The sequence below is a fragment of the Rhinolophus ferrumequinum genome, chromosome 7 (genome assembly GCF_004115265.2).
Source record: "Rhinolophus ferrumequinum isolate MPI-CBG mRhiFer1 chromosome 7, mRhiFer1_v1.p, whole genome shotgun sequence".
Taxonomy (NCBI): domain Eukaryota; kingdom Metazoa; phylum Chordata; class Mammalia; order Chiroptera; family Rhinolophidae; genus Rhinolophus; species Rhinolophus ferrumequinum.
Window position 1 is genome coordinate 62,525,738 of NC_046290.1, and position 17,095 is coordinate 62,542,832.

At 33.3% G+C, this 17,095-nt stretch overlaps 1 protein-coding gene and 1 non-coding gene across 2 annotated transcripts in view; one reads left to right on the top strand and one right to left on the bottom strand.

The window, feature by feature from the left end:
* KIAA0825 (KIAA0825 ortholog) overlaps positions 1 to 17,095 on the bottom strand; it is a 358,672-nt gene that overhangs the window by 185,399 nt on the left and 156,178 nt on the right. Inside the window, exons 16-17 of the mRNA XM_033110775.1 lie at positions 10,564 to 10,788; positions 3,998 to 4,406 (exon numbers count right to left, since the gene is read on the bottom strand). Coding sequence (XP_032966666.1) covers positions 3,998 to 4,406; positions 10,564 to 10,788 — 634 coding nt within the window. The remainder of the gene's footprint in view (positions 1 to 3,997; positions 4,407 to 10,563; positions 10,789 to 17,095) is intronic.
* TRNAT-CGU (transfer RNA threonine (anticodon CGU)) lies at positions 14,650 to 14,722 on the top strand. The gene has a single exon. It is a non-coding gene; the product is annotated as a tRNA-Thr (tRNA).

Consider the following 17,095-nt stretch of genomic DNA (forward strand, 5'->3'; position numbering starts at 1 on the left):
TCAAAGAGACTGAGTGAGTGTGGAGAGTTGATGTCTCATATTCAAAGCACTCATAAAAACTTCACTCAAATAGATAAGACTCCCCAAACCACTGCTGTTCATATAAACAGTGCCTTAGAACTAAGCACCTGAAAGCATTTTTAAAAATTGAATCATTTCTTTTAAAACATTTCTTTATTGCATTTATACTCCTATCTATAAAACATTTTCCCATTACTGCAATTGTTGAAATTGCTATAATCATGGGATGAAAACAAAACATTTCTTTTTAAGAACATGTAAGAAATAATTTGTATTTTCTCTTTGAGGATAAAAAGTATCTTTGATGCCAGAAATAGCTTTGGGTTTCTGTCTTTTGTAGATTCCTCTTTACACCTGTCTTAGAACACATAAAAGACTAATTAAAGTGTCAAAAGAGGGAGCCTATTATGCTAAATATAGGTTGGCTGCTTCCTGCCAGTGTGCTTACCACTGGGTATTTTAAATTGGCCTTTTGACACTTGTTGCCTTTTAAAAATATATGCCCCCTCTCCTGTTTCTTCTCCATAACACATACTTAGCAAAAGTCACTACCCTGATTATTCTTCTAGGAAAATGGTCTATTATCATCACTACACTAGGAATATCCAAGTTATATTTATGAAACATATCTTTCATAAGACCTCGTATGCTTATTATTGATTTTAAACATTATTTACATAGTAATAATAGATGGCATAAATAAATAAAAAATTCTCAAACTATGCCAGTGAAAATTAATCATGATAGTCAACTTTCATCATATATATTTCACACTAATTTTCTTATTGCAATTGCTATTAGGATCATGTTAAGCCTTGCAATCTAAATATTCTTAAGAAAATGCATGGTTTGCAACTGTTTCCCAGACTAAATGAAATTTACTGTGGTGTCATCAGCTATATACTGCAGTTCATTACTGAGATTTTGCCATGATTATAAAATTAGTTCTGCTAAGAGTCAGTGCCGCTGACCTGAAGACTGAACTAAATGATACCCAGCTGCTGGACATTAACTTTTATATTGTTTCCACATGTAGCTTCAAAATATCTGTCTTAAAAAAAAAAAGAACTTTACGATCATGTAAGCCTTGCTAAAAAACAAGGCAAATCCTACGCTTAGAGATTTTCATTAGTAAATAATGAAATTAACAAATAAAATAACCTTTCAATAAAAGAAGTTTGTAAATATCTTGAAGCTGCATATGAGCTGCAAGCAAAATTTCTTGTCAGGTTTTTTGGAGGCTGACATTGAAAAAGTTGAGGCCCTCTGACAAAGGAGTGCGTCAGTGTCAGCCCCTGAATTGTATCCTTTCCTGTCCATCACTGTGCAGGTGAAGCAAATGATTGGATTCAGTCAATGCTATGATTAATGAGTTCCTCTCTGGATTTGGGACTGCCTATCAATCATGTCATTAGGGAGAATGTGCCCTGAAAGAGGCAGACCTTAGCCAAGGAATAACTGCATTAATCTTAATCTGTATATGCACCCAGCCAGCCAAGTCAGGGTCACCATGATGAAAAACAATAATCTTCAACTCGACAAATTACTTTGCAAAGACAGACATTTCTTTACTTTTTGGGCTGTATGTTCTCCAGAATCTAAGTTGACTGTTTACAGCTTGAGTGTTACTACAAAGTGAAGGTTATTTTAATGAATAGTAATGCTTTCTGGCGGTATGCAAGACAAGCAATGCTTACAGCTGCCACCCTTCCTCTGTGGTTATTTTCACAATTTCTGTAAAAATCAAAGTTAAATCTGGATGCAAGTGAAAAAATCTAGCTAAATGATATTTAGTAGTTCCAAGATAATCTTCATGGAAAATTAAGGTTTCTTTTATTTAACAGAAGAACTATTTAGTTTAAATGCTTACATTCTCATACTTTATATATGGTGAAGCTAAGACAACCCTCCACCTATATACAGACATCATGGTTTAAAATACATTTTCGTCATGGTATAGATCTATGAAATACATGATCATCGATTTATGAGAAATATGTAGAGGTGGAAGTTTACTTGCATATCAGATAATTAACTTGAAATCAAAGTCAAGAAGAAACATTCCTGTAGTACCCAAATCCTAGAAGAAATGACCTAAAGCAAGTTAATAAGCCAAATTTAACTCTTTTTCAAATAAATGTAATAAATAACTTGAAATCTTGATTTAAAATATTGATGTTATTTGAGAAATTGAGAAAGACATAGCATTGTGCTAAGTACATAATTACATAATATATATTCAGAATCTTTGAGGGCTGTAAAACATTTTTAAAAATCAGCAATTCTTCATTTTGGATGAATGTTGCAACAGATAGCTGATCAGCCAAATATTATTAGCTAGACAACTCCCTACACATGAGATACCAGATGTGTTGGTGCTGTTTATAAAAAATGTAAACTAAAATCAACTTTTAAGGAAACAATTTTACTTATGAATTACTGTATGTAGCCCCAGGTGTATGACTGAGACATACTTCAAACTGATCTTACTGCTAGAAGGGCTCCTAAACCATCAATATTGTAAATTTAACTTTGTGACTATAATCAGATCCACTATCTTTACTCTTCTTTTTTGCTCTCCCTTTTATAACCACTGTCAGAGATAATGACATCTGGCCTTAATCTTTTAGTCATTGGATTAAAGCCTGTAAATTGGTATTGAATGCAAATGTAAAGATTACGAAGGTCACTGTCAATGTTACTAAACTCTTGCCTGACTGCTATTGCTTTTCCTCCCCATAGGACATCCCACAAGTATATTTCTAGAAATCAGTATGACAAGACCAGGAAAATCATGATTACTGACACTTCCCCATTTGGATTAATATAAAGTCTTACAGATTAAGAAAAATCAGTAAAGAGTGTTTGTTATCCTAATACTAACCAGTGAGTTCAATGTATTTTAACAGTTTATAAATAAAAAATGCTTACTACTTCTAAGCTTGATTCTAAGAACTTTATGAATGTTATTTAATTTTTCAAAACAACTGTCAGGTTGGCATTATCCCTGAAAATGAGACTGTGAGATTCCATCACTTGCACAAGATGGCCCGCTTACAAAGCATTTGTATTTGCCCACCTGATTCCAAAATCTCAGCTCTTTATCACTACCATGTACGAGGAAAATTAACAATTTATAGTCATTTCAGGCAGAAAGTTTGAATAGTATCTGCTAGCAACATGAGTATATTTTTAAAGACTGGGGGACAGTGTGTGTGAGTGGTGTAAAAAAATAAACAATAAAAAACTGGCCTAGTGATCTTAGACCATATGAACCATAATTCCTTTATCCATATCATGCAATTCTATACTGAAGACTAATTTTAAGACAGAAGGACTCTATGTACATATTTAAATTCATCAGGGAACCTTAAAAATCTCTGCAATACCACAAATCACTTCACTCTTGGTGACAAACCTATGAGAAGGCTGACATTTTCATAAAGAAACAGCTGGGTGTGTTTATAGCTTGAGTGTGATATGCCCCAGTTGCCCTCTGGGATTCTTACATTACCAGATGAAAAATGTGTACCTTTTTGACAATCAGGTACACAGAAAGCAATAAAAAGCCTTTTATATCCATTAATTCCTTCTTAATTTAATCTCCATGCCCAATCCATTTACAAAACGCTCCAGGCTATCCACTAGATACCTGTTTGCACACTGAAAAGAGTGAAACCAAATTCTCCTGGGTTTAACTACTACCCTTTTAATCAGAAACCTTAAGACGGTGACAAAATAAGTATAATGTTGCAGTGTATCAATGGGGTTCAAATTTTAATAAGACAAGGAATGTCTAACAATCTGGTTTTTAATGGAATACTTATCTTATTTCGACATTTATCAAAGTTCCCATGAAGTTACCAAAATGACCATTGCTGCCTATCTTACAGTATTTTGTTGTTGTTGTTTATTGGAGATTTTGTTATTGTGAATGTATTTGGTGAAATTTAGTGAAAGGAAAACACTGCTTTACCATTCGGTGCTCAATTTCCTTGCTTTCAGCAATTGGCATTCAATCCAGTTGGGTTTTTGCTGCTCAATGCTCTGTATGACCTTTTGGGTCATTTGATTAGGGCTACTTGTCTGCTCTCCCATGATGCTTTCCAAACACACAGAGATTAAACTGAGTTTCTCTTTACTCCATCTGTCAAGGGAGGCACCTGTTAAAAGTTCCACAGTGTTGCCATCCTCAAATATCCGACGTATAATTACAATCAAGTTCCAGACAAGCAGGCTAGCTTTCCTCAAGTCAACAAAGTTTTTTGACATTTTTCTCTCAGACAGAAAAAAGAAGTATTTAATTGGGGGAGGCAAACATGCAATCACCGTAGGTAACTTGCTGATTACAATAGATACTGCCTGAGCAGCAAGCCTTGTGAAGCCTGGGGAAGAAAAGAAAGAAAAGGTATGATTAATATTAGCATTTGCGTTCCATCACTGTGTTGTTTGGAGTGTTGTGTGGGGATGTCTAACTTTTGTGGAGGAAATTGTTGAGAAGAGCAAGTGCTTGACATATTCTGACGGAACTCTACTAGGGTCCTTACCGTGCTGCCTAAAATTTCCCAAATGTGAAACTTATTTTTTCTCCCACATATGAAGATTAGAAAATTTCGAATGATAATTTATATTTTTATCTGTGAAGACTGCAGGTTTAAACGGCCCAGATGTCCTCAACTAACAAATGTAAAGGCACTTTGTTGCTGGACCTCTTTGTGGTCTTTACTTCCATAAGCTTTTCTCCTGTTTCCCTGGAAGCCATGTCAAAATCATTCCAGCTCTTGTCAATTCTTCTTTTAGTTCCTAGCCCAAATGTCATCTCCTCAGCCTCCCCTCACCATCGCATCTAAAGCAGTCACTTCACACCCTTCCTATCCCAGCCCAAGTCCCTCCCTATCATGAGACTCCATTTTATTGCTTTTATTATAGCACTTAGCATTACCTAATAATCATCTCCTTTATTTGTTCATTGTCTGTCACCTTCCACTAAAATATAAGCTCCATGAAGCCACCTCTGTATCCCCAGCACTTAGTACCTCATATATAACAGTTGTTCAATAAATATTTGTTGAATAAATGAGTCTACAAACTGTTTCATAGTTATCTCTATTACTCTTCTTTGCTTCTTGTGACCCATGCTAGTTCCTACTAATACTTCTTAAAGGTGGGTATTTGCTAAGATGTCTTTGGCCTATTGACTGAGAATTCTACATACTCTCCTTTGTTTGGTGTTATTTCTCTGAAGGATTTACTGATGCTCTCTTTCTCTGTCTAGATCAGAATTTCGCAACTTTGGCACTAGTGACATTTTGGGTTGGATAATTCTATGTTGTGAGAAGCTATCCTGAGCATTGTTGGATGTTTTAGCAGAATCTGGCCTCCACCCACTACATGCCAAGAGCATCCTCCTCAGTTGTGGCATCCAAGAATTGTCAAATGTGTCCTGAGGATTATTTTCTAGATGATTCCAGAATCTTCAGTCTTGGCCTTTCTCCAGGGTAGCAATCCTACAACTTCAGCTCCCTGTTCTTTTCCCCTAGTCATCATTAACTCAGTATAACTAAAACCAAATTCATTGTTGGCCTCATAAACTGGCTTGACCTGCCTTTTAGACTTCTGAATATCTCATCATTTTCACATGGAATACCTTCTCTCTTCAGGGTCACCCATATTCTTCAACTCTTATTTCAAAGTCCTCTCCTCCTATGAATTTATTTGAACATATTAGCCATATGACTATTTTGGTAATTAGGTCCATAATGTGCCATGTTGAATCACCTTTTGTGTTATCATCTATTATTGTTTATGTTATATTGTAATTTATGTCTTCATGGGTTGTCTTTACAAGTAGACTCAAGAGTATGGAAAAAAAAGTCTCATTGCTTGTGTATCCCACAAAGCCAGAAATTGTTTTAATCCACTATGTATTTATGTATACATAAATGAATTTGAACCTTGAAACTAAGTGAGAAATCAAAAGAACATAGCTTTGAGTTCTTCAGTAAAACAATCTTTACTCTTTTTACTGAACAAAAATAATACAACAATGTGAAAGATTTTTCAAAGTATCTGTGACATTTAAAGAAGTCACTCTGCTCTGGAAAAGTACAAAGACCTTGGAAAAACATGTCTAGTCTAGTGACTCCTCAAAAATTCATGACAACTTAAGAATCATTAAAAAAAATTAACTAGAGCAATCTTTATAAGTTTGTAAACTGCATTCAACATATATCTGAGTGATTTCATAAGACTGCTGTATTAAATGAAATAATAAATGTGAAAGCATTTAGTTTGGTAATTGATAAAAAAAAATAGTTCCCTGATAAATATTTTCTTTTTATTCAAATGAATATGTTTAGATGAGACTTAAAATATAGAAAAAGCAAATTAAGCTGATAAAGTGTGAAAAAATGCAAGTCTTAGAATAAATACAATGTGGTATGTATATTTATGTATTTATCATTTCTTCCTTTCCATGCATGTACTCCTGGATGTAATAATATATGTTGTGGATTATTAAACATGCAAAAGGGAAATTTACAACGAATGAGGTAAAGACAAAATAATGTCTTAAAATCATTTAAAATTCTTTGTATTAATGGTATGAAATGTCAATAATAATTTATTGAGTAGGGATAACATGATTTAATATGCTTTATTATTTTTAAAATCTGGCCTTAACACTTGGTGAAACAGTGTTTCAAAGGTCAGATTTTAAGTTCAGTTTGTTTCCATATGTGGTTTTAATAGCTGTCTTAGGGGAAAAGCCACTAGGTAAATATACATAGATCCACGTGCAAGGAGTGTGTCAATAACTGTGCTTGCAAAATCATGGCACTTGTTTTTTTTTTTTTATTTCAGCCACCACATAGGCAAAGGTTGTTGTTGAAATTTGACTAATAATTATTCAACATTCATGATGTCAATTAGTTATTCTTGTAAAAAAATTGAAAAATATTTTGTTTTTGTATTTTTCAGAAAAATGTTCAAGAATCACTTAAACTCTTTGGAATATTTTAAATCATGTTAGAAAATATTTCTAAGTTCTTAATTATGATAGTTTTATAGGAGGTATTGGTTTTTATAAAACTAACATTTCTGGTTTTTATAAAATAAAGTACCTGAATGACTTCCGATAGCACTCTGTGTATTTTTGCCTTCAATTTCTTTCTCAACAATCTGCATGTGAATGTGCCATGAATACATTTCCCTTGTGGTATTACCTGTTTCCTCTCCAGAATCCAGTTTCAGATAAAGTAATTACTCCGCCAATTTTCCCATAAAGCATTCTTCTTATTTAAAAAGTAATTTACTGCTAAGAAAATATATTCTCTAGTATATCTTTCATTTAATTATTGTCAAAGAAACAATACAACTAGTTCTTTGTGTATTTGATCTTTGAAATAAGGAGCAAGTACCTAGGCTGAGCTATATCAGAAACATCTGAACTTTCCATTCAACTCTTCGGTAAATCTCCTACATTGTATAATTTATTGTAATATTTATTTCTTTAAATCTTCAATGTTTTCTATGTAACAGTATTTACTGACAAAGAAATGAAATGCATTTTAGTTTGTTACTTTAGTGTTTTCTATGTTCTGTCATTTTCACTGTGTCAGGAAGAATAAATGTTCCCTTAAGCTAGTGATTACTTGTCTTTTAATAAGTTAGAATCCTCAAAAAGAAAAAATACCTCTTGAACACTTATCACTGTTTTGACAAATTTTGCAAAGTACTTTATTACATACACTTGACTTAAAATGTTACTGGAAACAATTACAGAGGTTTGTCTTCATGTTTTAAATGTTTATTGTTGAAATCTTTTGCTAATCAAGATGACTTCAAACTATCTTCAGCTAATATCTCAAGGATCAATACTCACTTAGGAGGGATTCTTATTTTACAATAATGTATTGGAAGCCATATTTTAAATGGTTTTCCCAAACATTTCCTTTCTTTCTTTCTTTCTCTCTCTCTCTCTCTCTCTCTCTCTCTCTCTCTCTCTCTCTCTCTCCCCCCCCCTTCCCTCTCTCTTTTCTTTTTTTCTTCCTTTCTTTTGCCAAATCTGATCAGATTATTATTGTTTTTCCTTATAATATGGCTGAGCAAGAGCTCCTGTTAAGAATAAAGTGTGAGCTTTTTCAGTTTGTCCTGTTTGCTCTTCCTTGCCTTCCCAGCATATTTTAAACTGTAGCTGATTGTTGATTTACAGGAATATGCTAAAGCCACTTGTGTTCTTTGTGAAGATTAATTATGTTAAATTTAGATTCTAAAATACAAACACAACCTTAATTCATTACTGAATGCTAAAAGCTAACGAAAGAGTGAGGTTACCCTCCCCATTCCCTACCCGACAATATTGTCCCCAACACACAATTGGCCTCACAGACTAAGGGAGAAGACCAGTGACAATCTCCATATGAGGTTTCAAAAAGTTTAATTTCTTTCTTTCTTCACACCCAAAAATTTGTCTTGTACATCTCCTGAGGTCTTTGTACCCATCTGCAGTTATACTAGTCTTCTAGCACCAAGAGGAGATACCTTATTTACAGTTTATCTCTGGCCTCAACCCCAGTGCCTGGTAGGTAGTAGTAATTCACTTAGGAAATATCTATTGAATGAATAAATGACTTAATGTCTGGCATGTAAATATATTTATTGTATAGTGTAGTGACAATGAAGGTTGACCACTGTCTAAAAGAGGGCAGAAATGAAAAATAATGGTATTCTCCTATTGTCATATCCACTTGGAATGCACAAAATGCTTTATAAAGTCACTCTTCTCTACTACCTTATTTTATAGATTTATGTGTTTTGTCACCCCATCATGGCTGTCTTGAAGAAGTATTGTACTTCTACTCTTAAGCGATACTTTTTTTTTTTAAATTTATTTTTAATTTATTGGGGTGACAATTGTTAGTAGAATTACATAGATTTCAGATGTGCAATTCTGTATCACATCATCCATAAGTCACACTGTGTGTTCACCACCCAGAGTCAGCTCCCCTTCCATCACCATACATTTGATCCCCCTCACCCTCATCCCCCACCCCCCAACCCCCTTACGCTCTGGTAACCACCAAATTACGTTCCCCAGATTAATTTTCAAACCCCATGGCCATCCTGTGGTCACCGACTGCCCTCCAATCCCCTCACCCTCCCCCCATCCCCCACCCCTCCCGCCCATCTAGCAACCCTCACTTTTATGAAGAATATTATTTAGTAAGGAAAACCATAAGAACTGATATCTACAAAGTAAGTGTTTTTTGAAATCAGAGGCTCTTTGAAATGTTATGGAAGAATTCCAAAATGCTTTTAGAAAGCAAAATTATTCCTGAATAGAACGACTTGAAAGCCACAGGCAAAATATCATATGACATGATATGTTAACTATAGCTCATGCTTTCTGAATTGCTCAAAATCTATGAAATATCCAAAATATCCAAAAGCTAGAATGAAGGAAAGATGGGAACATTCAGACAAGGAAGAACTTTAGTAATGAAAAGCTGACATTTTCCAATTTCAATTAAATGGCCTTACTAGATTCAAAGGCAGTTTAATGGGGCTTGGACAGAATGAAAGCATTACTACAAAAGGTCACCGATAGATAACTGATTTGAGTTTGTAATATAAGGTCACTGGATAAGAGCCACATTATTTAGGATCTTCACGGAGAAGAATGAAAGAAAGGCTAGTCCCGTCAGTTAATTTTAGTGGGTTCAACTGGAGCATTTTACTGTTGACAATTTCCTTAGAATTGGTGAAAAACTATTCTTTAAAGGTGAATATCAAAGGGAAAAGTTTTATTTTAAAAATCCTAAAGAAGATTCACGACTACAGATAGACATATAATAAACAAAGGAATCTTGTGAGTTTACTGGAAAGTAAAACTATCTAGATAGGAAGAAATCATTTAAGAAGAAAAGACTTGATTAATAAAATAAATGAATAACATAGATTACTGATGGTTCTTAAATACATGTAGTAGATGCACTGAATAAGAACAATGCACTGAATTCAGGATCACAAGTATTTGGGGAAAATACCCTGTCAGAAAAATATGTAGTTACTAAATAGGATGCTATTTTTGACCTAATAGCTACACATGTAGGTGTGTTAACAAGAGAATAGAAAGTAATAATTAATGGTTTCAGGGCAGGAAAGTCAAAGAAAGAATAATTAAACTGAGTATCACAGCAATCTTCTTGAGAGTGTGAATGTTAGATTACTCAATAGATTTAGAGGAAATTAGTCGAAATCATGTAACTAATTTGTGAATACTAACATGAACACAAAATGTCACAGAAAATTCTCAATTGGTAGTTAAATAAAGAAAATGACCATTTGAGTCATTTTCACTTCTAGTTTCCTTGATCATGTGACTCACAGTAAAGAAAATTATGGGTCCCAAATATACATGGTAAAAATAAGACTAATAGGGTTTACAAATATTATCATTTTTAGAATTTTATTTAATCTCATATCCTAGAATATTGTTTCTTCAGGGATATGTTCTTACAAAAAACAAACAAACAAATATACCTTTGCTGGATTCTTTCTTTTTGGTTTCTTTCGGAATATAATTCCATTCTTTAGGAATGCTGTCACGCAAATGTTCAGGAACACTGTGCTTGTTTAGGTTTGTCTCACAGTTTCTCCCAGAGTTCATCACGGATACTACCTGCTGTACAATGTCCTTCACAGCATTGGTCAGTGCCAATCTCAAGCACTGGATGACATCTTGCTCAGACTCCATGCATGTTGACACTTTAAAATCAGACAGCATATTACATTTAGCAGAATCTGGCAATATTTTGTGCCTTGTTCAATTGGGAATTCAGAGTTTCAATGATCTAGTTTAAAGCTAGAGGAAAGGAGAGCTGCTTTTAACCTAGAAATCATATAATTGATAAGTAGTTCATAAAGATTTGAAAAGAAAAAAAGCTTTTTCTTCTTGGTAATAAAGGGAATCAAAATTAAAATCATAGTGATTAACAACATTTACTGGTAGTTTGGAACATTACTGGTGGAAATATAAATTGTGTGACATTCTTAGATGACAAGTTGGCAATAATATCAAAAGCTCTAACATTTTACTTACCTGTTAACTTATTCCTTCTCTAGGGCTTTATCCTAAAAAATTATGATTATATAAAAATTATAAAGAAAAATTGGAAATAATCTAAATGTCCGGTAATTGGTGATTTGTTTAATTAGCAAAAGTGAATCCATCTATATGATACAACCATACATGGTTTAGTATAAAAATAAAAGCAGGTTAGAAAGAGTATGACATGCTATTTTTACTTAAAAATGCATATCTGCATACACCTATAAAAGAATTAAAAATATATTCTACAATGTCAATGGTGATTTTCCTCTTCCTTTACTTCTTCTTTTACTTTTTCTTCTTTCCTTCCCTCGCTCTCTCCCTCTATTCCTGCATTTCTTCATTCTTTCTGATTATATATATTACCACCATGAATATATGTTATTTGTATTATAAGTGTAATACAAATTTTTGAAATAGAACTGGAAATTCCTGCGACCATCACTTGAATCAATACAGAAAAACACCTATATGCTTTTTTCAACCTCTGATTTTGAGGTGATATTTCTCAAATTACTCAAACCATTATTAAAATGACCATGGTGAAGAGGATCTTGGAAATATCAAATATAGAGTTTAATTTTTTAACATGGCACAATCATCGGGTAAGTTGTCGTATTTGTGGGCATGGTGAAAGACATAGCTGTTTATCTTTTAAATGATGTTTCAAGACTTTAATTCACTGAAAGGCATAAAGAAGCTTTCTTCCTGTATCAATAAATAATATTCATTTTAGTTCAACTCTTTGGAGTCATGGATTAAATCATCTCGGGTATCTAAAAATTCTAGAAAGCCAAAATTCCCCTATTTCCTTTTGTTAAAAAGGTATACTTATTCCTTTTAAAATAAAATCAAGGTTTGAAGATGATAGAGAAAATAATAGATCTATCTCAAAGAATTATTTAAAATTTATATGAATTAATTTGTATATAATAATTGGCACATAACAGGCACTATGTATGTATTTGCTATTATTATTACCTAAGATAAGAGTTTTCTGTAAGAATTACACTGTTATAGTGTAGGGCTGCCCAGTATTCTCTTGATACAGGATTCTGAAACTTCTTGAGCAATAGATACTATAGAGAGGATTAAGCAATAGCCACAGACATCCATGGTAGGGTCAAGATACAGATAAAGAAAGAAAAGGAAAAATGAGAAAAGAGAGATGAGAGAAAAGGGAGTAAGTGGCAAGAACTTCTCACTTCTGACTCTGCATATAAAGAGCCTGGAAGTTACCACTCTGCCCTAACAACAAATAAAAAACTGAGCAGATGAAAAAAAATAACACTTCTTGAATCTTTAAGAGAAGTGAAGACCCAAGGCAAACTGGAGATACAAATAGGGAAATACAGGGAGTCACAGCTTTGTGGAACAGACTCACAAGCAGAAATTACCACAGGTAACAGTGCCAAGGTAGAAAAACCTGAACTGTAATTGGTGAATTGCTGGAGGCTGAGTGCACACAAGTCTGAGAGTTAAAATTCTGGAAAGATCCTGTTATGAGGGGGCTGACATACTTTTGTGAGTTTTACCTCCAGGAACTCGACTAGCTTCCCACAGTATATATCAGAGAATAAACCACTAGTGCTTTCAGCAAGGAGAGGGGGAAAGAAACATTTTGAAATAGGCCAGAGCACTCTGTTTTCTTAACGTCTGCCCTCAAAAGAAACTATTAAACAGAGCCTAACCCACTGGCTTATCAGGGCCTAACTGACCTGGGTGAAGGGAAATATCAAACTCAAGTCCACTCTAGCCATTTTCTCCTACCTAATGGGGGAGAATAAAACTAAGAAACGTTTGTGAAGTACACCATCCAGAGGCACAGGCTCACTAAAAAACTGAGACCTAATGACAGGACTATAGATAGAGTCCCCTCCCCCACGGCTCTCCACCACATTACTAAAAGCCTATATAGAGCAGTTCCTTTTACCCAGTACATCATGTCCAGCTTTCAAAAAAAAAGTTGCAAAACATACTAAAAGGCAAATAACAAAATTTGAAAAGACAGAGCAAGCATCAGAAACAGACATAGGAAAGATGTTAGAATTATAAGACCAGGAATTTAAAACAGCTATGATTAATATACTAAATGCTCTAATGGATAAAATAGACAGCATGTAAGAACAAATTGGCAACGTAAGCAGAGAGAGAGAAGGCCAAACAAAGAGCTAAAATGAAATAATAGAGATCAAAAGCATTGCAACAAAAATGAAGAAAGCCTTTCATGGGCTTATTAGTAAATTGGACATGGCTCAGAAAAGAATCTCTGAACTTGAGCATATCTTAATAGAACCGCCAAAACTGGAGAACAAAGACAACAAACAAACAAACAAACAAGGAACAGAATATCTAAGAACTGGGGAAAAACTACAAAAAGTATAACATATAATGGGAATACAGGAGAAGAAAGGCAGAAAGAAACAGAAGAAATACTTAAAACAACAGTGACTGAGAATTTTCCCCAAATTAATGTCAAACACAAACCATAGATCCAGGAAGCACAGAGGATACCAAGCAGAATAAATACTTTTTTAAAAAGACTATACCTAACCATATTGTATTCAAATTATAGAAAATCAAAGATTAAAAAACAAGTTGTAAAAGAAGCCATACAGAAACAGACACTTTTCCTTTAGAAGAACGAAGATAAGAATTGCATCTGACTTCTCAGCAACCATGCTAGAAAAAGAGAATGAAGTGAAATATTTAAAGTATTGAGAGAAAAAAAAAAATTCTAGAATTCTATACCCTGCAAAATATTGCTTCAAAAGTAAAGGAGAATAAAGACTTTCTCAGACAAAAATTGAGGGGATTTGTTGTCAGTAGACTTGCCTTGTAAGAAATGTTAAAAGAAGTTATTGAAAGAGAAAATAATATAGGTTAGAAACTCAGATCTGCATAAAGTAAAGAAGAGCACTGAAGAAGAAATAAATGAAGGTAAAATTAAAAAATCTTATTTTTCTTACTTGTAATTGATCTAACAGATAAGTTTCTTCAAAATATCAACATTGTATTCACTTGTTATAGCTTGTATATTCACTTATATAGCTTAAATATACTCATATATGCACACATACATACTTATGAATATTCATATATAAGTAAAATGAATGATAGCAATTATACAAGGAATAGGAGGAAAGAATTAGGATTATTTTGCTATTATAAGGTATTCACACAACCTATGAGTGTTATAGTGTTCTTTGAAAGTGGACCTGGATTAGTTTCAAGCTCTCTCTATATATGTTGCAAACTCTAGAGTAATCACTTAAACAAGTAAAAAAAAAAAGAAGTGTAACTGATATGCTAAGAAAAGAGAGAAAACAGAATCACATAAAATGCTCCATTTAAACCAACAAAGGCAGAAAAAGAATGGAAGCCAAAAACAGGAACAAAAAACAAGGGCAACAAATAGAAAACAATAACAAATGTGGTAGATATTAATCCAACTATATAAATAATCACTTTGAGCATCAATGAACTAAAAGCACAAATTAAAAGAAAGAGATTGGGGCGGCTGGTTAGCTCAGTTGGTTAGAGCGTGATGCTCGTAACACCAGGTTGCGGGTTTGATCCCCGCATGGGCCAGTGTGAGCTGCGCCCTCCACAACTAGATTGTGACAACTACTTGACTTGGAGCTGATGGGTCCTGGAAAAATACACTTAAAAAAATAAATAAAAGTTTAAAAATAAATAAATAAATACCTTTATAAAAAAAAAAGACAGAGATTGATCAATGTGGACCAAAAAACAATTTGAACAGACAATTTGTCTACAAGCAAACCCACTTTAAATATAAAGACACATATAAATTATAAATAAATTGATGGAAAAAGGTATTTCATGCTAACACAAATCAAAAGAAAGTGGAAGTAGCTATATTAATTTCAGATAAACAGACTTGAAAGCAAGGAAAGTTATTAGGGATAAAAAAAGGTATTACATAAAGATAAATGGGGCCATTTTTCCAAGAAGACATAACAATTCTTAACATGTATGTACCTAACAACAGTGTCAAACTATGTGAGGCAAAAACTGATAGAACAGCAAGGAAAAACAGATGAATTCTACGACCATAGTTGGAGACTTTAGCACTCCTCTATTAGACAAAGATCCAGCAAGTAGAAAATCAGTAAGGACATAGTTGAACTCAACCACACCAGCAATCAACTGGATATAATTGACATCTATAGATAACTTCACCTAACAAGAGCAGAATACATATTCTTCTCAAGCTTACATTGAACATTCACTAAGCTAAACCACATTCTGGGCCATAAAACACACCTCAATTGGAAAAGAATGGAAATCACACAATATCTACTCTGACCACAAAGAAAGTACACTAGAAATCAATAACAGAAAGATAACTGGAAAATCCCAAAGCGTGGTTATTGAAAGACACACTTTTAGACAGATAACAAATGGGTAAAAGTAGAAATCTCTAGGGAAATTTAAAAATATTTTGAACTAAATGAAAATGAAAACACAACTCATCAATATTTGTGGGTTGCAGCAAAGGAAGTCCTCAGAGGGAAATTTATAGCATTTCATGCAAATACTAGAAAAGAAGAAAGATCTAAAATCTAAACAATCTAAGCTGCCACCTTAGGAAACTAGAAAAATAAGAAATTAAATCCAAACTAAGATAAAAATAGTAAGAATTAGAGCAAAAATCAATGAAACTTAAAAGAGGAAATCAATAGAAAAAAATCAATGAAACTAAAAGCTGGTTCTTTGAAAAGATCAATAAAATCAATAAGCCTCTAGTCAGGCTAACTGAGAAAAAAGAGAGTATACAATCTACTAATATCAGAAATTAAAGAGGGAACATCACTACAGATCCATGGACATTAAAAGGGTAACAAAGGAATACTATAAAAATAAAACTCTATGTCCACAAATTAGATATCCTAGATTAAATGGACCAATTCCTAAAAAGGAACAATCTGTCAAAACTCACACAAGAAGAAATAGTCTGAATAGGCCTATATATCTAGTAAAGAAAGTGAATCAGTAATTAATAACCTTCCAAAACAGAAAACACCTAGCCCTGATGGGTTCATTGGTGAATTCTACCAAACATTTAAAGAATAAATTATACCATTTCTTTTCAGTCTCTTTCAGAATACAGAAAGAAATGGACTATTTCCTAATTCATTCTGATGCCAGCATTACTTGAATACCAAAACCAGACAAAGATATTATGAGAAAAGAAAACTACAGATTAATATGATTCATCAACATAGATGCAAAATTCAAAACAAAACATTAGAAAACTGAACCTAAAATTGTATAAAAAGTATTATACATCATAACAAAGTGGGATTTTTCAAAGGTATTCAAGGCTGGTTCAACATTAGAAAATCTACAAGTAACACAATTATTAGTGAAAACAAAATCTGTAAAGGATGAAAACAAAATCTACATATGCAACAACATAACATTCATAACCTCGGACATCCATCCAATCAAAAATTACTAGACATACAAAAAACAAAAAACTGTTATCTATAAAGAGAGGAAAAACAATAATAGAAACATGCTCCAAAATGACAGATGATGAAATGAGCAAACAAGGATTTAAAACAGACTTCATACATATATGTACAAGGATTTAAAAATGAGACAAATATACAAAAATAAAAAGGAACTAAATGGAATTGCTGCAAATTAAAAATACCTGGAATAAAAATTCAAGGAAGGATAAACATTACAGAAGAGAAGATCACTGAACTCGAAGATACAATAGAAAGTATCCAAACTAAAGCACAAAAAGGAAAGGCTAAAAACAAAAAGCAGAGCAGGATCCAAGAAGGTGGAGGAGATAAACTCTGTGCTTGCCTACTCCCATGACCATGTTAAAATTACAGCTAAATTACAGAGCAATCGACCTGGAGAACCATCTGATGTCTAATTGAACAGAAGTTTTATAACTAAGTATGTAAAGGAGAAGCCACA